Here is a 25583-nt window from a genome sequence, read left to right as displayed (position 1 = left end):
TATCTATACCTTTATATATACCCGACAGGAGTACACTAATTCTTCACGGGCGTTAACCCGACATGAGTTATCTTAAGGTGAGTTATGTATTAATAAAATATTGGAAAATATTATTAATTAATGTAATGTGATCTTATGGCTCACTAATTCTTCATGTGTGCTAACCCTACACCGCATTAGACCTAATGCGAGTTATGCATATTTTACATTCCAATGTTCTTCATGTAATTTTTATCATTAAATATATATTTCTAAAAATATATGATAATTTTAATGTAAAATATATATATATATATCTATACCTTTATATCTATATGAATAGATATATAGGTATATGCATATATATATATATATATATATATAAATATTTATTTAAAATACAAATAACTGTGATGAACATTGAAATGTGATATTTTTATAACTTCTCTTGGATTAGCGCGCGAGCGATAGGTGTTAGGTTTTTTTCTTCTGCACTCTCCATTGAAGTCTATAGGGAGAAAAAGTTTGCGCAGCCACGATATCAGAGGCCCTGAAGTTAGCATGTGTCGGGTTTGGCTTGTGCACAAAAGTTTTACTTTCAACTTGTAATATGCACGTTAACTAGCGGTGTTTACGCTTGAGTGGGAGGCCTAAATACCACTAGAGTAGAGGGGAATTTGTGGTGGGCTATGTGGAAGTTTAGGGGTTATTAGAGAAGGAGTTTTATGTCCATTCGGGTTAACGTGTGAATATGAGTGTTAGTTTTTCCCCACTTTTCTGTTGTTTGCGAGTGTCGGGTTAACGCGCAAGCGGAACATATCTACTTTCAACTTGTAATAAGTGTGCTACCCCACGCGTGCAAGGAGCAGAAGTCAAGTGGAGTTAGAGTGGATTTACTGCTTCACTCGTAATCTAGACAAATAATAATGGCTCCACACAGTCCTTTTTCATTGATAGTTATTATTAATTTAGAATATATATTAAATTATAACTTTACATAGTCTGTATAGTTTGGAGAATTCCTACCTTAAAAGAATGACAAGGTCTGCGTCACCAGATAGACGTACTAGTCCTGATGGTCCTTCTGCTCTTATAAACTGTATCTTCTCCCTTAACAAGCAAATACACGTTTGTATGAATACTTTTGAAAATTTAATGGTGTATTCCAATCCATTAGAAGAGACGCAGAGAGTTATCTCCAGGTGTTTCAGTTTCGGACATTGAATTTGAGGCCAATTCAATCCATAAAAACCCAGTTTTCTCATGGCATTTTATTTTTTTATTCAAAAATACTCAACAGATACTACCTATTAAAAACATCCATCAATGTTATTCTGATCCATCAGTAACGTTTTCATGGGTTTTTTTTACATGATTTTTTAATGTATCTAATTCTGCATCCTTTAGCACTTCAAATGCATTTTAGTCATATCTTTACACCTAACATATGAAACACGTCCACAACAACTGATTGTTTTACTGTTCATTTATGAGTGCAATTACATTTTTGGATGTTAATCCATTGTTAATGATAACATTGCTCAAAATTATATAAAAATATAACAAAACAAATTAAGCCACCATGTTTAACTTTTGCACTGTCCGAATAGCTTGCTTTTGTGGTGGTTGACGGCTATCCTACAAAAACCTCCTGCAAAAAATCAGTTTTTATTGTTTTTGTATTTAAACCAGTTCAGCTCATTCAAATTGTACTTGTAATGTATTTTAAATGACATTTTTGTGCACAAAGTAATAGATTACAATGGGTTCCATAGTTCCTGTATAATGAGAAATGTAGTGCTTATCACCCAAAAAAAATAATAATACAAAAATAGTGCAAGTATGAATTAAAGTCTATCATGTGAGACAGAAATACATATATAAACTAAATCAGTAAAATAATGCTTCATATTGTTATTGAAATACAATGTTCAGTCTTTACCTATATTCTTCATAATGTCTAACTAGCATAGATTACTTTATAACATGGCAACATGATGAACAAAAAATCTTTTTCAGCTCAAACTGTCTTATTGGCACATTGGCGCAATGTTATGCCTCTGCTGCACTTCCCCTTCCTGTCTTGTTCCCCTATACATTATCTGTCGCCTATATCAAAAATACTGGCTAGTGAAGCTGTCAGGTAACTAATATGCTCATTGGGATCATGAGAATTTCTCTATTTTACATTGCTGAAGCTCTAGCTGTGTAGATTGTTATATACCAAGGCTAGAGAAAAGAGTTCATAGCAGTTCCATCAACTTTTTATTCTTTACGTCTTGTGGGTTTATTGTTTTTACTGATATAATGCAGCATCTAGAGCAGTCAGTATTACACTTATATACACAGCTAAAGTATAAAAAGTTTTATTGGTAAACAGGTTTTACCCTCTTTTATCTTTTAGAATCAATATAGGTGTTAATACCTGAGCGGATGATTTCTGCAGAGGTCAGGCTGACGTTCTTGGAGAATTTCAAAGATGTTTGGTTGACGCAAGAATGCAACTATTTTTTCATTGTAACCTTTAACAAAAAGATAGTGTCCATATGCATTAGTTTACAGAGAGTAAATAAAGATAAATCCACAAAGTGAACATTTTTATAAACATGTTATTTAAGAAATAGCCCCTTACTTCCCTGTGCCTCATTAACCCTTCCCTTCCTCGACCTCTTGCATTGGCGCCCACATTTACAATTAGGTTATTTGTGGATGCTTGGACTTGTGTTTTATTGAGTAAATAGAAACATACTGTTGCCCCTAGTCATTTCTCTTATATCACTATTCTACTAAGGGACTTATATAATATACTGTATATCTATTTGATCTCACTGTTATTATTGTTTTTATTGTTCTTTAAAACCCACAGCTTTTAGTACTTTAGTCTTGGCCAATCGGAAATTTGTTTGATTGTGTTTTACTTGAATTATACTTTTTCTTATTCCAATAAAGCTGGTTTAATAATATAATAATGTTTAGGATTATTGTATACTATCTTCAGTATGTGTGTAGCTAAAATATTGCTAGGCAAGTCTTTTGTTAAATACTCTCCTCTGCATTAAAGTGTGTTTTAAATGCTCCATTAGTAAATGGATATAGCTTATTGTTAAGTATTCATTTGGATCATGTTGTACTCTGAAAATCAATTTATTGCACATTATAAAATAAGTTGGCAGATCTGTGGCATCATTATGTTGAAAAAGAGGTTTGATAGGTCAATTGGCCTAGGGCTAGGCCATGTTTCAGAGGCTTATTTTAGTATAATGTTTTACTATTACTTCAGAAGCCTTTAGACGGAAGCAGTAAAGAAACTTAGGGTGAAGATTTACATTTATTAATCCATTGTGAAATGTAGTGTATATAGTGTAATGTACTGCAAGCACATCACATTACAAAATCCTAAGCATAGTTGGGATATTAAGTAATAAAGGGTAAATTAACACACTACATACCAACTGGAACCATGTCCTGGTATTGGCCTCTACTGACTGTATTAAAAGTGCTTGATGGTCTTGGTAAAACCGGAGGCCCTGAATGACGTGCGTCCTCTCCTACCTGTGTATTAGCAGAAAGAAAAAATAGCATAATGCTGCACATAAGAATACTGTTTACAGAGCACCTTCACAAGATGCCCACATTCTAAAAAGATTCCATGGGCACCTTGCATAAGAGCAATAGTAGTGCCGACCATGCCCACTAGAGGTTCCCATGGTTCTGCCCACTCTGCTGACTCAAAAACCCACATGATACTTCACAATCTCATATACGATTAAAGGGACACTGAACCCAAATTTTTTCTTTTGTAATTCAGATAGAGCATGCAATTTTAAGCAACTTTCTAATTTACTCCTATTATCAAATTCTCTTCATTCTCTTGGTATCTTTATTTGAAATGCAAGAATGTAAGTTTAGATGCCGGCCCATTTTTGGTGAATAACCTGGGTTATTCTTGCTGATTGGTGGATAAATTCATCCACCAATAAAAAAGTGCTGTTCAGAGTTCTGAACCAAAAAATAAGCTTAGATGCCTTCTTTTTCAAATAAAGATAGTAAGTGAATGAAGAAAATTTGATAATAGGAGTAAATTAGAAAGTTGCTTAAAATTGCATGCTTTATCTGAATCACGAAATAATTTTTTTTGGGTTCAGTGTCCATTTAAGCGCAACATATAATTGCATAACAAATATACAATCACTCATATACAAATGAGAGCAAACACTAACACCATCAATAAATGACACACTTAATTTAGCTTTTTTCTCTTTTTCATCTCCTCAGGGTGGATTTATAAAATGCAGGATAGACTCCTGGGACTATTATTTAAAAGGACACAAGGTGAAACTGTCCTAAGAAAGCAAACCTTTGGCAAGTATTTATCTTTTTTTATCATCCCTATATGTAATGGTAATGGTCACCTCTCTATAATCAGCACAAATGTGACATTATGAAAAGTAATCGTTCCTCAGTATCTAGTTAGTCTTTTATTTTCAGTATGTAAGAGAGACGGCCCAACCTGCCAATTATCCTGGCTGAATTCATCTTGTGAATGATTACTGTTAAAATACTAAAAAGGTTATTAGTTTTTTCATGTTTATTGTGAGACAAACAGTGCACTTTATAATGAAAATATGTTGTACATTACAACCTGTCAGAATAGCTTTTCACAATTGGTTGCGCTATACAGTAAGCTGTTTACAAATTCAGGGCCATTACAATCCATTAGAAATGCACAATTTTAAACTGTTTTCAAATTAATGTGCCCTTGATTAAAGGTATACTGAACCCAATTTTTTTCTTTTGTGATTCAGATAGAGCATGCAATTTTAAGCAACTTTCTAATTTACTCCTATTATCATGTTTTCTTCTTTCTCTTGATATCTTTATTTAAAAAAGAAACTCCAGAACCCTGGACAGCACTTGTTTATTGGTGGATGAATTTATCCACCAATCAGCAAGAACCCAGGTTTTTCACCAAAAATGGGCCGGCATCTAAACTTACATTCTTGCTTTTCAAATAAACATACCAGGAGAATGAAAAACATTTGCTAATAGGAGTAAATTAGAAAGTTGCTTAAAATTACATGCTCTATCTGAATCACAAAAGAAAAAATTTGGGTTCAGTGTCGCTTTAACTTGATACTTTGAAATGAGACCTCTTTACCAAAGATATTGCAATCCATCTGAAAACACTTTTCACACCATTTTCTTATGACTTTTCTTAAAATATTTTCCATTACTTTTTACCTTTTGAAAATACATTCTGACAAGTTTCGCAATTCACATTTACGGTTCTTGCATACTGTTTTTCTGGGGAAGGGTTTTCTCACATGCGCACATTTCACTTTTTAACAAATACAATTATTTCCGAGTTTCTATGTATACATTGACAGCAAATGATCTTCTGAATGTTTATTCACAACTGCAACTATAGGCTGTTTATATTTTGGTTTGGTTTATGAAACCCTTTGTAATATAGGTTTTTGCATGTTTATCCAATCTGAATGTAGGAAATCCAGACAATCTGAAATGATTACAGACATAACTCATGCAGGTTAGCTCATTCAGACAAATAAAGAGATTGCGTAAAAACTTGCTGTGGGAGTTATCTTTGCGAATAAGAGAGAAATACTATTGTATTTCACTACCTTAAATAGGACATAGATAGGCAGCTGTGCAAGCAGACGCTGGACATATAATAAGGCAGAATAGGCATGTGCCTACAGAAGCCATCCATAGAGGGGTGCCTGCCTCTGCCTATTATAAATACTGGTCAGCCGGCGACTTTAACTAAAATTGTTAAGGTTGTTGCGAGTATTACAAATGTGCAGCATCTAGGTTTCCCAGCACATGAGCAATGCTTATGGTGGCCTTAACAAAGATGGCCACCGCTAATGTGCAGTGCTGTTATTTGATTACCAGTGGCCATCTTAGTTAAGGTCACCGGCACAGCATTGAGTGGGGAGTGCGGAGGGTGCTTCAAGTTTTGATGCCTACAGGCACCTGGGATATAAATCTCGTCCTGTGTGCAAGGACGTTTTAGAGCTGTTCTTTATCATGGACTTTTGTTTGTGTTCTACCCTTTTAGTTGCAAACTTGCCACATTTACTGTTTATTTTTAAGCACTTAAATTTACAAAATAGCAACTGAGCATTAAAATGTATATAAATATGTTGAGTTTGATATTATTCATTGCAGAAGTTGTGTTGTTATCTTTTCACTTAGAAGAAAAAATAAATACAAATTAAAAAATATATATAAATTATTTGGATAGGCTGGACCAAGAGTTTGTACATGTTGCATATGTTTTCTCTTTTAGCGCCCCAGTGAGTGCATTTATTTATGCCTGTTTTCTATACAGTTATCTTTTTCTTTGACATTCTAGAAGAGGAGCTCTAGAAGGTACCACAGGATCCAGGTGATATATAACAAGGATAGCACATGGAGAAAGTAGAGTTGCCTTGAATGACATAAATAAGTAGTGCTATTAGTGATATGATTAGGTTTAGACTGTACTGGACAGGCTGTTGGGGGCATCATTTAATAGTTGGACATGGAAAAGTACATTGTTCTCGAGATGTCCTGGCTGAAGTGTCAATCTAATGAATTCTTCCTGCTCTTATGGACTGTTTATATAAGAACTGTGGAATATTCCTTTGTACTCAGGGTAAAGAGGTTATTACTTGAATAAATTGGAAAAACACTGGTAAAGTCTGTATAAAAAATAAATGTTTTAAAAGCATTTAACATTGTTATTTTGTTAGCAAAAGAGAAAAAGCCTGTTGAGTATTGTTTTTTGATCTCATTTGCTGTGACCAATAAGTGACAGATCTAAATGAGCTCTGGCACTGATCAAGCATATAGGATAGTTACAGTACTAAATTGTATGTGCAGTATACTCCAGCCTCCCTGGAGTGGGCAAGATAAATAATGAAACTACACTGCAAGGTGTTTTTGCTGTGCATAGATAGACATTTTACAGGGACACTAACCATTGTACAATCATTATCAGTTGTAATTCTACAATATAAGAGTTCATACCAACCTCGCCAGCACTGTGACTCCGCTGCCTTGTTAAATGTTGCCTATGAAGTAACGCACTCGTTGGCCTGCTGCTTTGTAGTGGAAGACGAGGATCGATAAAAGTAGTACTTCGAGAATTGTGATCAACAAAAAAAGGCTAAAAACAAAATAAAAACAATGTTTGTGACTGAGGTTAACTCATTAACCCTTTAGTGACAGGGTGAAAGTGCCTACATCGGAACACCTGTTCCGATGTAGACAAATTGAAACTACGCGATCGTGCATAGGATCGTGAGATTTCAATTATTGGATCGCATCTGGGGGGCGTCCCTACAACCCTAGTAACGCCCTCCAGACCGCGATCAAGTCCTAGAAGCACAGAAGGCTTCAGGACAGCCGTTTGTTATGACGTTCTATTCCGTCATAACGGCTTTAAAGCCCAGTGTAATTATGACGGAATAGAACGTCATAACGGCATTAAAAGGTTAAACTAAGCAACATCTGGGATTTCCGGCTAACTGAAAAATACTCAGTACAGTACCAACATGAACAAAATGTAAAAGAATTTATTTAACCATCAAAAATAAAAAAATAAACATAAGAAATCAAACAAAGGCAGAAGGTATAAAATGTTTTAGCTTACAAGCTGTTATAATAGATTAAACACACCTTCCACCTGCACATAAATACACACCCCTTCCACTCAGGTGCGTAACTAGCGGTGATGCGACGTTCGCCATTGCGACCAGGCCCAGCAGGTCCCTTCCACAGGGGGGCCCAAGGCTTCAGGTTGTATTTTTTTTTTTCACTTCAATGGTTACCTTATCCATTCCAAATTTCCAATAACTAATTGATTTCACATTGATTCCAATTTCCAGGGCAGCAGGCATGACTCACAAGTCACACTTTATTTGATGTTTAAATTGTGACCTGCCGGCTGCCCAAGAACTTTTCATTTTGTCACGCACTGTCGCGCAGATAGGCTGCCTAGTCAGTAGGAGTCGAGTCTGGAGTGGAACTGGTCTGGGAGAGTCTGCAGGCTAGCGCGGCAGTGAGTGAGTGATACCGGAGAAGCTGTGGAGTCGTCAGACGTCTCTAGTGGCAGCCAAGGTGATCTCAGGCTGAGGGAGGGGGGCCCAGAGGGGGGGAGGCGTGTCATGTCGTGTGTCAGCTCTGGCTGGGAGAAAATCTGCTTGGCACGGTTATATGGGGTAAGCTGCGTGACATAATAAAAACAAATAGGGGAGAATAAGATACTGTGTGAGCAGGGGACTGGGGTGGTGACATATAATAAAAGGGGGGGTCATATATGTGTGTGCCTATGTAACAACACTGGCTTAAGATCTATATTTATGGCAATAATTGGTAACAAATGCTCCTTTGAGCTGAAACGTGTTGCCGATAACAGACGGCTCATTTCTGAACCATTGGAATCATCCAATACTACTGGAAGTACTTACGCCATCCCCACATTAGTGGGCGTGTCCGGAACGGAAAACGGGCTAACTTTGGCATTCAAGGAACACTTGCTGGATCTCGCATAAGGTAAAGAACTGACTATCCGACTAAGAAGTAAGGCGAACTAGCACTTAACAACAACTACCAGGTACAAAAGGAGGCTAAAGAAGTTAAAGACTATAGCACATTTATGCTAAAAACAATCTAAGCACTATTAATCAGCTGATTCAATAAACTCAGCTAACTTCAAAGCCTCTGCAAATCTAACGTGTTTACAAGACCCAAAAAAACAATAAGGATAAATACAAATAACGAAAATCAAACTGTTTCTATCTCTGAATTTGCACAACTATTTGCAACTGTCTGGTATATATATATATATATATATATATATATATATATATATATATATAAGATATACTATATCCAGCTAAGCATTTATATTGTATGAAAACTATACACACCTGCGATTCTTAGTAGTAACTAACACTTTATAGGCCGTATTAAGCAATATAGGACATTTTATTATAGGTTTTTAAATACATATTTGACAGTTTTTATAAGAGATTGGTACCAATACAGTTAGATACGTAATACCTATTGTTATACCCTGTTTTATGCAAATAAATTGCTGTTTTAAACCAACTTATATCAGTGTTAGTTATTTATAAACCGATTTACAAGGAGAGATTGCAGAGATTCCAACAGGAGGTGCACTTGTGGCCGCAAACAGATGGAGTAGTAAGTCAATGGTAGGCCGCACTCTTAGTAGATGGATAATTCAAAGAAGACCTGTAAAGGAAAAACAGAGGCTCCACATCGAGTAGTAAAGTCTGGAAAGTCCAGCAATAAGAAGACCCAGTGCCTCTAGTAATGGCCACTCACCAGATACAGCGGCACAACCGGAGTGCCTGATGAAACAGCTTGTATTGTTGCTGAGAAACACGTCGCTATTGCTACTCTCTGTGTAAAAATAAAGTTTACACTTCTACACTATCCGTGCTCCTGTATTTCTATTATTACCCGTGATTGCGGTCTCCACTTTGAGTGCATCCCCTCGTCTCGGCTCACCCGATTGGCCTATCCAGTCACCTGCCTCCATGTCGGACGTATCCTGATGCCTCTCTGAGTCATACGGGTGACTGTGTTGGTCCCGTGCTGTACTGGACGCTGTATCTGGTGAGTGGCCATTACTAGAGGCTCTGGGTCTTCTTTTTGCTGGACTTTCTGTTTTTCCTTTACAGGTCTTCTTTTAATAAGTATTTGTCCTTTAAAAATATTTTCTTTGGAGGTTCTATAACTTGTTATTTTCCTTATTAAATATAGCTACAAAATGTTACCAATTATTGCCATTAATATAGATCTTAAGCCAGTGTTGTTACATAGGCGCACACATATATGACCCCCCCTTTTTTTCATATAGTGACTATTCAGGCTTTTTGGGATTACCTACTTTTTATGTGAGTTTGATCTATTTCCAGCGCATAGACTTTTCTCTTCCTTATGACATATAATAAAAACAAATAGGGGAGATACTGTGGGAGCAGGGGAATGGAGTTACATATAATAAAAACAAATAGGGGAAATACTGTGTGAGCAGGGGACTTGGGGTTATATGAAGGGGGGGGGGGCTAAAGTGTGTGTGACTAAATTGTTTGTGGGGGTAGAAGATAGAGATAATAAATATAATGAATAGTAGTAGTACACATGGTGGCAGAAATAAGATTATCTTCCTTTATGTTTTCACTTGTATTTATAAATCTTTTATACTCAGCTATATTATTTTACAACTTATCTTTTGTTCTTCATAATAATATTACTACAGAATTAATCTTATTGTATCTTGCCACTTTTAACAATATTTACTGATCTTTACAGTCAGTAACATTAAATGAATTGACACATTACATAATTAATCAGTTTCTTCTAGGTATGTAACTTGCCAGTTTTTTTAATTTCATACCACAAGTATTTACAGACACAGAAATATTGCCTTAGGCTAATAACCAACAGTGATTTACAAGCTGAAATGCAGTATACTGTATATGCCCCTATATACAGTATATATCTGAGTAGACTAGTACATTTTCTCCCTGACTAGTAAGATATATATATATATATATATATATATATATATATATATATATATATATATATATATATATATATATATATTACCGGTAGTGCCCAAGCACTAAAAATAAAGTGTACAAACTACATAATGTACTTGCAACTCATGTGTAGTAGATTGACTTTATCATGAATACACTACAGCCCATATTCTCCTACTACACTGTGTGTGTGTATATATATATATATATATATATATATATATATATATATATATGTGTGCGTATGTATTATAAAAAATATAAAAAAACAAATTTTTACACCATGACCAAAAACATAATATGGTTGAAAAAAGCCTAAAACCTGGGAGGGCAGCAGAATTATGAGTGCCTAGAGCAGCACAAAACCAAAATATCCCACTGAGGATTCTCACAACTAGAGCCCCTATCCCCTCACTACAGCCCCTATCCCCCACTACAGTCCCTATCCCCCACTCTACAGCTATCACTATCAGGCTATCAGTGCAGGTGTGTTTGTCCTTTTCTCATTTTAAATGTAAGTTTACATGATTAACAGATTTTTTTTTACTGTGTTACATGTTGCAAAAAAAAAAGAAAAGCAAAAAAAGCAAAAAATTAAATTGATCAAAATCACACTTTTTTGGGAGGAGGGTGGCATTCATGGATTCTTGCACAGGGGCCCTGCGGTTTCTAGTTACGCCTCTGCTTCCACTTGCACATAAATCCAAAAACACTACTCAATTTTTTAGAATCAATCAAGAAGAAAATTAACATGGCATTTAACATGTTTAAAATAAAATAGCATAAAATAAAACTAGGCACGTTCCTTACTGGAGAGGCCTTTCTTTAAAGGGACAGTCAACACCAGAATTGTTGTTGTTTTAAAAGATAGATAATCCCTTAAAGGGACACTCAGGTTAAATTAAATTTTCATGATTCAGAAACAGCATGTAATTTTAAACAACTTTCCAATTTACTTCCATAAAAAAAATGTGCACAATCTTTTATATTTACAATTTTTGAGTCACCAGATCCTACTGAGCATGTGCAAGAATTCACAGACTATACGTATATGCATTTGTGATTGGCTGATTGCTATCACATGGTACAAGGGGAGTGGAAATATACATAACTTTGAAATTTGTTATAAAAAAATCTACTACTCATTTGAAGTTCAGACTAAGTGCTATTGCATTGTCTTGTTTTCTTGCATTTGTTGATTATGCAAATCTAATGTGTTGACTGGTCCTTTAATTACCAATTCCCCAGTTTTGCACAACCAATACAGTTATAATTATACACGTTTTACCTCTGTAATTACCTTGTATCTAAGCCTCAGCAAACTGCCCCCTTATTTCAGTTCTTTTGACAGACTTGCATTTTAGCCAATTAGAGCTGTCTCCATGGCAAATTCACGTGCATGAGCTCAATGTTATCTATATGAAAAACGGTAACTAATGCCCTCTAGTGGTGAAAAACAATCAAAATGCATTTAGATTATAGGCGGCCTTCAAGGTCTAAGAAATTAGCATATGAACCTCCTAGGTTTAGCTTTAAACTAAGAATACCAAGAAAACAAAGCAAAATTGGTGATAAAAGTAAATTGGAAAGTTGTTTAAAATTACATGCCCTATTTGAAACATTAAAGTTTTTTTTGGACATGACTGTCCCTTTAAGTAAATGTAGGCCAATGAGGCCCAGTACTTCTAGTCTAATAAAATATAGTTCCTTATTGACAGTGGACAAAAAACACTTTCCCAGTTTCACAAGATATTAACAAAAAGGGCTAAATTACGAGTGGCACGCTTTTGTTTGCGCACAAGCGATATTGGATTTTTGTGGCCATTTGTGCGAAAATGTAATTCCGCCTATATTACAAGTTGAAAATAAATGTGAACGCATGATCGCAATCACAATTTACGCTAGAATGATTACTGTGACTTCAGAGTTCTGATTAACTGTTATGCAAGTCAGTTTGTGTCACAAAACACATCGAAAAACCTTTCAAAAGTGCAGTTACACTCATAATAACACTAATAAAAATTATTTTATAAACATTGCAATAAAAAGTTGAAAGGGCTCAAAGATATGAGATGTCTGGGCCAAAAGTGCTTTTACATAGGGAGGCATAGGAACACATATATAAATATATGTATGTATATAAATATATTTGCATGTATTTCTATATATGTGTATATAAGTATTTATATGTGTATATATGTATTTATATAAGTATTTATATGTGTATATATGTATTTATATGTGTATATGTATTTATATGTGTATATATGTATTTATATGTGTATATGTATTTATAAGTGTATACAAGTATTTATATGTGTATATATGTATTTATATGTGCATATGTATTTATATGTGTATATATGTATTTATATGTGTATATGTATTTATATGTATATATGTATTTATATGTGTATATGTATTTATATGTGTATATATGTATTTATATGTATATATGTATTTATATGTGTATATAGGTATTTACAGACATATATACAAATATAAATACAGATATACATGTGAATAGAAATACATACATATATCTCATTGCAATCCTGCGTTTGTGTTTGCGCGAGCAGGCAGCTTTTTTTTTTTTTTTCAAAACGAGGCTCCATTAAAGTCTAGGGGGAATACGATCCTACAAAAACTTTGCAAAGTCTTTTTTTTTTCTGTGCTAGGATGCGTCAACCAGAACGCAAAAGTTTTACTTGTTACCTATAATACGTGCACAACTTAGCACAATGTTAAAAAAAAACAAAATTGCGCTCCACTCGTAATCTAGCCCTAAATGTATTTGTAAAACCTCTGTCTTATTAATAGTAATATTTGTTTTAATAGTTAAATAATGTTAAATTATACATTATAAAGTCTTTCTTTCTATATACAACATCTAAAAATATCTCAAAATCAGTATTTACAAACTTTTGGTTAGTTTTATAATATGTTTTATAAGAATTAACCCAATATTAAAATAGAAAAAATATATAAAGTGTGTTTTTTTTACTAACATTCAGAAACAGAATAAAATGTTCTTTAACAATTTTGTTCACTAAAAACAAGTAATCTTTAGAACAAACATTGTAAAATAAAAATCTTTTATTAAGACTCAATCGCAAAGATATTTTTTATTGAACAGACAATTTGTGTGACAATCAGATAAGCAAATGAATGCACACTAATCTGCATACATGATTCCAAGTGCTTGTACTGTGCTGTACAAAGTCGCTTTAATGTCCCTTATAGTTAACCAAAATAACATATACATGGGGGGGGGGGGGGGGGAGTGTAACTTGACATAAATTCCAGATTAATGGAAATACAAATTACTGACTAGATTTATGGGGACATTGTCTGTTTATTTAATAATACTAGGTTATATAACAACGTAGGCTTTCCATTCTGTGCCACCAAAATACATATCAATAACGCTATGAAGAAAAACTATGACACATTCAAAATAAAGAGTAAGTAAATGAGTTTTTAATCGAGGCCATTTATGCAATTTATTGTAATATACCTTGCTCTGATGATCGTGCTTCATTTCCCAGCCTCTTGGCAATTCAAGCTGCTTGTTGGCAAACATATTAAGAAATCCTACAAGGTCACGGTTATGTTGATAGCGCTCAAAATGGTGTGAGTCCCGTCGAACTTTGGTGATCATATGTTTCAAACAAGTGTTATTTGTAAACATGCGATAGGCACTCTGAGAAAATCAAACATCAATAAATATGAATTATTGCCTAATACTTCACTAAAGTATATAATATTTCCTAAAGACTTAATTATAAAACCATGGGATACATTTATAGCAAACTCTTAAACTTAGCCAATTTATTTCACTTTTTAACTATGTATGTATGTGTGTATATATATATATATATATATATATATGTGTGTGTGTTTATATATTGATAGATAGTGCATGTATATATATATATATATATATATATATATATATATATATATATATATATATATAAAAAAATCTCAGTCATAACAAAGGTTCCATTTAAGTTGTTTATTTTGATTTTAAAACTAACAGGAAACACTTCTACAGCTCTTTGGTGAACGGTAAAATGTTTCACAAGCATAAGAAAAAAAAAGTTTGTTTCTCAAAAAATAAATGTAATATATTTTAACGCCATATTTTAGATGCAACAAAAATACTTAAATGGCCCTTTAAATGTCTTTCATTGTAACCTTAAATATTAAATTCCTCTGTCCCACATAATCCAGCAGGCAGTTACTAGCAGATGTTGCTTTTATTTTCTTTCATGTAATTGGCAAGAGTCCATGAGCTAGTGACTTATGGGATATACATTCCTACCCACCAGGCGGGGCAAAGTTTCCCAAACCTCAAAATGCCTATACATACACCCCCCACCACACCCACAATTCAGTTTTACAAACTTTGCCTCCTATGGAGGTGGTGAAGTAAGTTTGTGCTAGATTTCTACGTTGATATGCGCTTCTCAGCATGCTGAAGCCCGGTTCCTCTCAGAGTGCAGTGAATGACAGAGGGATGTGAAAGGAGTATTACCTATTGAATGCAATGGTCATCCTAATGGGGATCTATTTCATAGGTTCTCTGTTATCGGTCGTAGAGATTCATCTTTTACCTTCCTTTTCAGATTGATGATATACTCTTATATACCATTACCTCTATTGATTCTCGTTTCAGTACTGGTTTGGCTATCTACTTTATGTAGATGAGTGTCTTTTGGTAAGTATGTTTTCTTTTATTTATGACACTCTCAGCTATGGTATGTAAAGTTCTAAATATATGTTTTATACTTATATTTGCCATGATTCAGGTTAATCAGTATATTTCCTTCTTACAGACTGTCAGTTTCATTTTTGGGAAATGCATATGAAAAATTAAAATCTTACCTGAAATTTTTCAAATTGACTTTCTATTCTAAAAATGCGGGCTGTTAGGCTTGCGGGAGCGCAAAATGCTATAATTTATCGCATCATTTTTGGCGCAAGACTTTTTTGCCGCGAGCATTACGTTTGTTGACGTTATGACGTCATTTCCGGCGTCTTAGTTGGCGCCTAGAGTTTTCATGTAGTTGCATCATCTATGGCGCTCGTGTTTATTGCAGATGTTTTTGGCGCCAAAAAATATTTGTCAGTTGTGGGCATCATACTTGGCGCCAGATTTTTGACATTATTTAAGTCATTATTTCTTTTTGCTTCTGGTTTCCAGAGGCTTATTCTGTTTACATTTTTTCCCATTCCTGAAACTGTCATATAAGGAAATTGATAATTTTGCTTTATATGTTGTTTTTTCTATTACATATTGCAAGATGTCTCAATCTGACCCTGTCTCAGAATCTACTTCTGGAATGCTGCTGCCTGATGTCGGTTCTACTAAAGCTAAGTGCATTTGTTGTAAACTTGTGGTAACTGTTCCTCCGGCTGTAGTTTGTGTTAGTTGTCATGATAAACTTTCAAAAGCAGACAATATTTCCATTAGTAGTAATCCATTACCTGTTGTTGTTCCTTCAACATCTAATGTTCAGTATATTCCTGTTAATGTGAGAGAATTCGTTTCTAATTCTATTCAGAAGGCCCTGTCTGTTATAACCATCTTCTAATAAACGTAAAAGGTCTTTTAAAACTTCTCATAAATTCGATGAATTTTTAAATGACCGACAACATTCTGATTTATCTATCTCTGATGAGGATCTATCTGGTTCAGAAGATTCTGCCTCAGATATTGACACTGACAAAACTTCATATTTATTTAAAATGGAGTATATTCGTTCTTTATTAAAAGAGGTGTTGATTGCATTGGATATGGAGGAGACTAGTCCTCTTGATATTAAAACCAGTAAACGTTTAAATTCGGTTTTTAAACCTCATGTAGTTATTCCAGAGGTTTTTCCAGTTCCTGATGCTATTTCAGATGTAATTTCTAGGGAATGGAATAGTCTGGGTACTTCATTTACTCCTTCTTCAAGGTTTAAGAAACTGTACCCTTTGCCGACTGATAGATTGGAGTTTTGGGAAAAGATCCCCAAAGTTGATGGGGCTATCTCTACTCTTGCAAAGCGTACTACTATTCCTACGACAGATAGTACTTCTTTTAAAGATCATTTAGTTAGGAAGCTTGAATCTTATCTAAGGAAGGCTTATTTATGTTCAGGTCATCTTCTTAGGTCTGCTATTTCTTTGGCTGATGTTGCTGCGGCTTCAACTTTTTGGTTGGAAACTTTAGCGCAACAAGTACCAGATCCTAATGTGTATAGTATTGTTAAGCTAATTCAACATGCTAACAATTTCATTTGTGATGCCATTTTTGATATCATTAGAATTGATGTCAGGTATATGTCTTTAGCTATTTTAGCTATAAGAGCTTTATGGCTTAAAACTTGGAATGCGGATGTGACTTCTAAGTCAACGTTGCTATCTCTTTCTTTCCAAGGTAATACATTATTTGGTTCTCAGTTGGATTCTATTATTTCAACTGTCACTGGGGGGAAGGGAGCCTTTTTGCCTCAGAATAAAAATTCTAAGGGTAAATTTAGGTCTGCTAACCGTTTTCGTTCCTTTCGTCAGAATAAGGAACAGAAACCTGACCCTTCCCCTAAAGAAACGGTTTCCAATTGGAAGCCTTCTCCAGTCTGGAATAAATCCAAGCCTTTTAGAAAATCAAAATCAGCCCCCAAGTCCGCATGAAGGTGCGGCCCTCATTCCAGCGCAGCTGGTAGGGGGCAGACTAAGATTTTTCAAAGATGTTTGGATCAATTCAATCCAAAATCATTGGATCCAGAACATTGTTTCTCAAGGGTACAGAATAGGTTTCAAGGTAAGACTGCCTGTGAGAAGTTTCTTTCTCTTACGCATTCCAGTGAACCCAGTAAAGGCTCAGGCTTTCCTGAAGTGTGTTTCAGACCTGGAGTTATCCGGGGTAATTGTGCCAGTTCCCTTTCCGGAACGGGGTCTGGGTTTTTATTCAAATCTGTTCATTGTTCCAAAGAAAGAGAATTCTTTCAGACCAGTTCTGGATCTAAAATTTTTGAATCGTTATGTAAGAATACCAACATTCAAAATGGTGACTATAAGGACTATTCTGCCTTTTGTTCAGCAAGGGCATTATATGTCCACAATAGACTTACAGGATGCATATCTTCATATTCCGATTCATCCAGATCACTATCAGTTCCTGAGATTCTCTTTTCTAGACAAGCATTACCAATTTGTTGCTCTTCCTTTTGGCCTAGCAACAGCTCCAAGGATCTTTTCAAAGGTTCTTGGTGCCCTACTCTTTGTAATCAGAGAGCGGGGTATTGCAGTGTTTCCTTATTTGGACGATATCTTTGTACTTGCTCAGTCTCACACGAATCAACTAGTGTTGTTTCTTCAAAGACATGGTTGGAGGATCAATTTACCAAAAAGTTCCTTGATTCCTCAAACAAGGGTAACCTTTTTAGGATTCCAAATAGATTCAGTATCCATGACTTTGTCTCTAACAGACAAAAGACGTCTGAAATTGGTTTCAGCTTGTTGGATCCTTCAGTCTCAGGACTGCAGCATCGGACGCGATCCCCTTTGCTCGTTTTCACATGAGACCTCTTCAGCTTTGTATGCTGAGCCAATGGTGCAGGGATTATACAAAGATATCACAATTAATATCCTTAAATCCCAATATTCGACTATGTCTGACTTGGTGGTTAGATCACCATCGTTTAGTTCAGGGGGCCTCTTTTGTTCGTCCAACCTGGACTGTGATTACAACAGATGCAAGTCTTTCAGGTTGGGGAGCTGTCTGTGGATCTCTGACAGCACAGGTGGTTTGGAAATCTCAAGAGGCGAGATTACCAATCAATATTTTGGAACTCCGTGCGATTCTCAGAGGTCTTCAGTTTTGGCCTCTTCTGAAGAGAGAACCGTTTATTTGTTTTCAGACAGACAATGTCACAATCGTGGCGTATGTCAATCATCAAGGTGGGACTCACAGTCCTCAAGCTATGAAAGAAGTATCTCGGATACTTGCATGGGCGGAATCCAGCTCCTGTCTAATCTCTGCGGTCCATATCCCAGGTATAGACAATTGTGAAGCGGATTATCTCAGTCGCCAGACTTTACATCCGGGAGAATGGTCTCTTCACCCAGATGTGTTTTTTTCAGATGTGGGGGCTTCCAGAAATAGATCTGATGGCTTCTCATCTAAACAGGAAACTTTCCAGGCATCTGTCCAGGTCCAGGGATCCTCAGGCGGAAGCAGTGGATGCGTTGTCACTTCCTTGGAATTATCAACCTGCTTATGTCTTTCCGCCTCTAGTAGTTCTTCCAAGAGTGATTTCCAAAATCATAATGGAGCGTTCATTTGTACTGTTGGTGGCTCCAGCATGGCCACACAGGTTTTGATATGCAGATCTTGTTCGGATGTCCAGTTGCCAACCTTGGCCACTTCCGTTAAGGCCAGACCTTCTATCTCAAGGTCCATTTTTCCATCAGTATCTCAAATCATTAAATTTGAAGGTATGGAGATTGAACGCCTAGTGCTTAGTCATAGAGGTTTCTCTGACTCAGTGATTAATACTATGTTGCAGGCTCGCAAATCTGTGTCTAGAAAGATTTATTACCGAGTTTGGAAGACTTACATTTCATGGTGTTCTTCTCATAAATTCTCTTGGCATTCTTTTAGAATTCCTAGAATTTTACAGTTTCTTCAGGATGGTTTGGATAAGGGTTTGTCTGCAAGTTCCTTGAAAGGACAAATCTCTGCTCTTTCTGTTCTGTTTCACAGAAAAAATGCTAATCTTCCTGATATTCATTGTTTTGTACAGGCTTTGGTTCGTATCAAGCCTGTCATTAAGCCAATTTCTCCTTATTGGACTCTTAATTTGGTTTTGAGGGCTTTATAGGCTCCTTCGTTTGAGCCTATGCATTCTCTGGACATTAAATTAATTTCTTGGAAAGTATTGTTCCTTTTGGCCATTTATTCTGCTAGAAGAGTTTCTGAATTATCTGCTCTTTCTTGTGAGTCTCCTTTTCTGATTTTTCATCAGGATAAGGCGGTTTTGCGGACTTCATTTAAATTTTTACCTAAAGTTGTGAATTTCAACAACATTAGTAGAGAAATTGTTGTCCCTTCGTTGTGTCCTAATCCTAAGAATTCTTTGGAAAGATCTTTACATTCTTTGGATGTGGTAAGAGCTTTGAAATATTATGTTGAAGCTACTAAAGATTTCAGAAAGACTTCTAGTCTATTTGTTATCTTTTCTGGTTCTAGGAAAGGTCAGAAGGCTTCTGCCATTTCTTTGGCGTCTTGGTTAAAGCTTTTGATTCATCATGCTTATTTGGACTCGGGTAAATCCCTGCCTCAGAGGATTACGGCTCATTCTACTAGGTCAGTCTCTACTTCCTGGGCTTTTAAGAATGAAGCTTCTTCTGTTGATCAGATTTGCAAAGCAGCAACTTGGTCTTCTTTGCATACTTTTACTAAATTCTACCATTTTGATGTTTTCTCTTCTTCAGAAGCAGTTTTTGGTAGAAAAGTACTTCAGGCAGCTGTTTCAGTTTGATTCTTCTGCTTATAATTTCAGTTTTTTTCATTATAAAGATTAAAACTTTTGATTTGGTTTGTGGATTATTTTTTCAGCGGAATTGGCTGTCTTTATTTTTATCCCTCCCTCTCTAGTGACTCTTGCGTGGAGTTCCACATCTTGGGTATTTGCTATCCCATACGTCACTAGCTCATGGACTCTTGCCAATTACATGAAAGAAAACATAATTTATGTAAGAATTTACCTGATAAATTAATTTCTTTCATATTGGCAAGAGTCAATGAGGCCCACCCTTTTTGTGGTGGTTATGATTTTTTTGTATAAAGCACAATTATTCCAATTCCTTGTTGATGCTTTCGCTCCTTTCTTATCACCCCACTTCTTGGCTATTCGTTAAACTGAATTGTGGGTGTGGTGGGAGGTGTATTTATAGGCATTTTGAGGTTTGGGAAACTTTGCCCCTCCTGGTGGGTGGGAATGTATATCCCATACGTCACTAGCTCATGGACTCTTGCCAATATGAAATAAATGAATTTATCAGGTAAATTCTTACATAATTATGTTTTTTCTTATTCCATGAGAGCATTCTTTATTTGAATAATGAAAGTTTAATTTTTACTTTGCTGTCCCTTTAAAAATGATGTAATATTCAATTCTACAGAATCCAAAGGATTATACTCACAGGGTTTGAATGCAATACTGTGAAAAATTCAGGACTTGTGAGGAACTTCACGGGTGGGGAGTGAAGCAGAAGATTGAGTCTGGATCTTGAGGTAGATTGCGGAAGAGAGTTCTCTCTGCGGAAATCTGAAAATCACAGCGCCACAGTGAATTTAGTAATAAGGCATTAAAATAAATGTTTTACCTATTTATACGCTCTAAATACCTTGTACTGGGTGCATTTTAAATAGAAATAACTACTGATAACGGAGGAAGAAGGAGAGACAACATGCACTGGAAGATATTACCGTGACAAATATACATAGTGCGTAGAAACAAGCTCTGTTCATAGTAAGGACTATTTTATTAACTATCATCTTGTAATCCATAAAAGCAAGAAAAATATGGAAGCTCATAAAAATATTTAGGGGAACACAATGGATATAAAAGAGTCCAGTAAATGTGAAGCCTTTTGCAGGATTGAGATCATAATTTGGTTTGCCTCTGCATAAGAAGATCAGAGGTTTATATATCAAAATGGTCTAAATTTAACATAATATTTTGATAATAATATAATTATATTTAAAGTATTTGTAATATTTTCTCTCAGCTATTGAATTAAAACGTTTGTCTTCAATTGAAAATTTGGACAATTTGACATTGTTACTATTTGATAAGTTAGTCATCAATAAAACTAATCTAACTAATAACAAATCTAGATTCATAGACACAAACGTACAGTTACAAGTATAGATGCAACAATCTAGGTAGATATTTTTGACTGTGGGGAGCTGACATAGCCATATCACACCTATGGCATAGATAAGTGTTGCAAATGTCTCTTATAATATAATATGTATAAAAAGAAATCTGTGATGAAGTAAGAAGAATATAAAGGGGGGCAGTGTTTGTGAATCTCTAGGGCCTAGATTTGGAGTTCGGCGGTAAAAGGGCTGTTAACGCTCCGCGGGCTTTTTTCTGGCCGCACCATAAAATTAACTCTGGTATCGAGAGTTCAAACAAATGCTGCGTTAGGCTCCAAAAAAGGAGCGTAGAGCATTTTTACCGCAAAAGCAACTCTCGATACCAGAGTTGCTTACGGACGCGGCCGGCCTCAAAAACGTGCTCGTGCACGATTCCCCCATAGGAAACAATGGGGCTGTTTGAGCTGAATAAAAACCTAACACCTGCAAAAAAGCAGCGTTCAGCTCCTAACGCAGCCCCATTGTTTGCTATGGGGAAACACTTCCTACGTCTGCACCTAACACTCTAACATGTACCCCGAGTCTAAACACCCCTAGCCTTACACTTATTAACCCCTAATCTGCCGCCCCCGCTATCACTGACCCCTGCATATTTTTTTAAACCCCTAATCTGCCGCTCCGTAAACCGCCGCCACCTACGTTATCCCTATGTACCCCTAATCTGCTACCCCTAACACCGCCGACCCCTATATTATATTTATTAACCCCTAACCTGCCCCGCACAACGTCGCCGACACCTGCCTACACTTATTAACCCCTAATCTGCCGAGCGGACCTGAGCGCTACTATAATAAAGTTATTAACCCCTAATCCGCCTCACTAACCCTATCATAAATAGTATTAACCCCTAATCTGCCCTCCCTAACATCGCCGACACCTAACTTCAATTATTAACCCCTAATCTTCCGACTGGAGCTCACCGCTATTCTAATAAATGTATTAACCCCTAAAGCTAAGTCTAACCCTAACACCCCCCTAACTTAAATATAATTTAAATCTAACGAAATTAATTATCTCTTATTAAATAAATTATTCCTATTTAAAGCTAAATACTTACCTGTAAAATAAATCCTAATATAGCTACAATATAAATTATAATTATATTATAGCTATTTTAGGATTTATATTTATTTTACAGGCAACTTTGTAATTATTTTAACCAGGTACAATAGCTATTAAATAGTTAAGAACTATTTAATAGTTACCTAGTTAAAATAATAACAAATTTACCTGTAAAATAAATCCTAACCTAAGTTATAATTAAACCTAACACTACCCTATCAATAAAATAATTAAATAAACTACCTACAATTACCTACAATTAACCTAACACTACACTATCAATAAATTAATGAAACACAATTCCTACAAATAAATACAATTAAATAAACTAGCTAAAGTACAAAAAATAAAAAAGAACTAAGTTACAGAAAATAAAAAAATATTTACAAACATAAGAAAAATATTACAACAATTTTAAACTAATTACACCTACTCTAAGCCCCCTAATAAAATAACAAAGCCCCCCAAAATAAAAAATTCCCTACCCTATTCTAAATTAAAAAAGTTACAAGCTCTTTTACCTTACCAGCCCTGAACAGGGCCCTTTGCGGGGCATGCCCCAAGAATTTCAGCTCTTTTGCCTGTAAAAAAAACCATACAATACCCCCCCCAACATTACAACCCACCACCCACATACCCCTAATCTAACCCAAACCCCCCTTAAATAAACCTAACACTAAGCCCCTGAAGATCTTCCTACCTTGTCTTCACCATCCAGGTATCACCGATCCGTCCTGGCTCCAAGATCTTCATCCAACCCAAGCGGGGGTTGGCGATCCATAATCCGGTCCAGAAGAGGCTCCAAAGTCTTCCTCCTATCCGGCAAGAAGAGGACATCCGGACCGGCAAACATCTTCTCCAAGCGGCATCTTCGATCTTCTTCCATCCGGAGCGAAGCGGCAGGATCCTGAAGACCTCCAGCGCGGAACATCCATCCGGACCGACGACTGAACGACGAATGACTGTTCCTTTAAGGGACGTCATCCAAGATGGCGTCCCTCGAATTCCGATTGGCTGATAGGATTCTATCAGCCAATCGGAATTAAGGTAGGAATTTTCTGATTGGCTGATGGAATCAGCCAATCAGAATCAAGTTCAATCCGATTGGCTGATCCAATCAGCCAATCAGATTGAGCTCGCATTCTATTGGCTGTTCCGATCAGCCAATAGAATGCGAGCTCAATCTGATTGGCTGATTGGATCGGCCAATCGGATTGAACTAGATTCTGATTGGCTGATTCCATCAGCCAATCAGAAAATTCCTACCTTAATTCCGATTGGCTGATAGAATCCTATCAGCCAATCGGAATTCGAGGGACGCCATCTTGGATGACGTCCCTTAAAGGAACAGTCATTCGTCGTTCAGTCGTCGGTCCGGATGGATGTTCCGCGCTGGAGGTCTTCAGGATCCTGCCGCTTCGCTCCGGATGGAAGAAGATCGAAGATGCCGCTTGGAGAAGATGTTTGCCGGTCCGGATGTCCTCTTCTTGCCGGATAGGAGGAAGACTTTGGAGCCTCTTCTGGACCGGATTATGGATCGCCAACCCCCGCTTGGGTTGGATGAAGATCTTGGAGCCAGGACGGATCGGTGATACCTGGATGGTGAAGACAAGGTAGGAAGATCTTCAGGGGCTTAGTGTTAGGTTTATTTAAGGGGGGTTTGGGTTAGATTAGGGGTATGTGGGTGGTGGGTTGTAATGTTGGGGGGGGGGGTATTGTATGTTTTTTTTTACAGGCAAAAGAGCTGAAATTCTTGGGGCATGCCCCGCAAAGGGCCCTGTTCAGGGCTGGTAAGGTAAAAGAGCTTGTAACTTTTTTAATTTAGAATAGGGTAGGGAATTTTTTATTTTGGGGGGCTTTGTTATTTTATTAGGGGGCTTAGAGTAGGTGTAATTAGTTTAAAATTGTTGTAATATTTTTCTTATGTTTGTAAATATTTTTTTATTTTCTGTAACTTAGTTCTTTTTTATTTTTTGTACTTTAGCTAGTTTATTTAATTGTATTTATTTGTAGGAATTGTGTTTAATTAATTTATTGATAGTGTAGTGTTAGGTTAATTGTAGGTAATTGTAGGTATTTTATTTAATTAATTTATTGATAGGGTAGTGTTAGGTTTAATTATAACTTAGGTTAGGATTTATTTTACAGGTAAATTTGTTATTATTTTAACTATGTAACTATTAAATAGTTCTTAACTATTTAATAGCTATTTTACCTGGTTAAAATAATAACAAAGTTGCCTGTAAAATAAATATTAATCCTAAAATAGCTATAATATAATTATAATTTATATTGTAGCTATATTATGATTTATTTTACAGGTAAGTATTTAGCTTTAAATAGGAATAATTTATTTAATAAGAGTTAATTTATTTCGTTAGATAAAAATTATATTTAACTTAGGGGGGTGTTAGTGTTAGGGTTAGACTTAGCTTTAGGGGTTAATACATTTATTAGAATAGCGGTGAGCTCCGGTCGGCAGATTAGGGGTTAATAATTGAAGTTAGGTGTCGGCGATGTTAGGGAGGGCAGATTAGGGGTTAATACTATTTATGATAGGGTTAGTGAGGCGGATTAGGGGTTAATACATTTATTATAGTAGCGCTCAGGTCCGCTCGGCAGATTAGGGGTTAATAAGTGTAGGCAGGTGTCGGCGACGTTGAGGGGGGCAGATTAGGGGTTAATAAATATAATATAGGGGTCGGCGATGTTAGGGCAGCAGATTAGGAGTACATAGGGATAACGTAGGTGGCGGCGATTTGCGGTCGGAAGATTAGGGGTTAATTATTTTAAGTAGCTGGCGGCGACGTTGTGGGGGGCAAGTTAGGGGTTAATAAATGTAATACAGGGGTCGGCGGGGTTAGGGGCAGCAGATTAGGGGTACATAAGTATAACGTAGGTGGCGGTCGGCAGATTAGGGGTTAAAAATTTTAATCGAGTGGCGGCGGTGTGGGGGGACCTCGGTTTAGGGGTACATAGGTAGTTTATGGGTGTTAGTGTACTTTAGGGTACAG

The 25583-nt window shown here is 36.0% G+C and overlaps 1 protein-coding gene across 3 annotated transcripts in view; it reads right to left on the bottom strand.

The window, feature by feature from the left end:
* HECW2 (HECT, C2 and WW domain containing E3 ubiquitin protein ligase 2) overlaps positions 1 to 25583 on the bottom strand; it is a 746182-nt gene that overhangs the window by 61414 nt on the left and 659185 nt on the right. For all 3 annotated transcript variants that reach the window (XM_053698566.1, XM_053698567.1, XM_053698568.1), the window contains 6 exons: positions 20766 to 20890; positions 14083 to 14268; positions 7019 to 7153; positions 3429 to 3531; positions 2405 to 2501; positions 1006 to 1089 (listed from right to left, as the gene is read on the bottom strand). In XM_053698566.1, the coding sequence (XP_053554541.1) occupies positions 1006 to 1089; positions 2405 to 2501; positions 3429 to 3531; positions 7019 to 7153; positions 14083 to 14268; positions 20766 to 20890 (730 nt within the window). The remainder of the gene's footprint in view (positions 1 to 1005; positions 1090 to 2404; positions 2502 to 3428; positions 3532 to 7018; positions 7154 to 14082; positions 14269 to 20765; positions 20891 to 25583) is intronic.

The sequence above is a fragment of the Bombina bombina genome, chromosome 1 (assembly GCF_027579735.1).
Source record: "Bombina bombina isolate aBomBom1 chromosome 1, aBomBom1.pri, whole genome shotgun sequence".
In the NCBI taxonomy this organism is placed as follows: domain Eukaryota; kingdom Metazoa; phylum Chordata; class Amphibia; order Anura; family Bombinatoridae; genus Bombina; species Bombina bombina.
The sequence above is the reverse complement of the archived record's forward strand: the minus strand, read 5'-3'. Positions and strand labels throughout refer to the sequence as shown.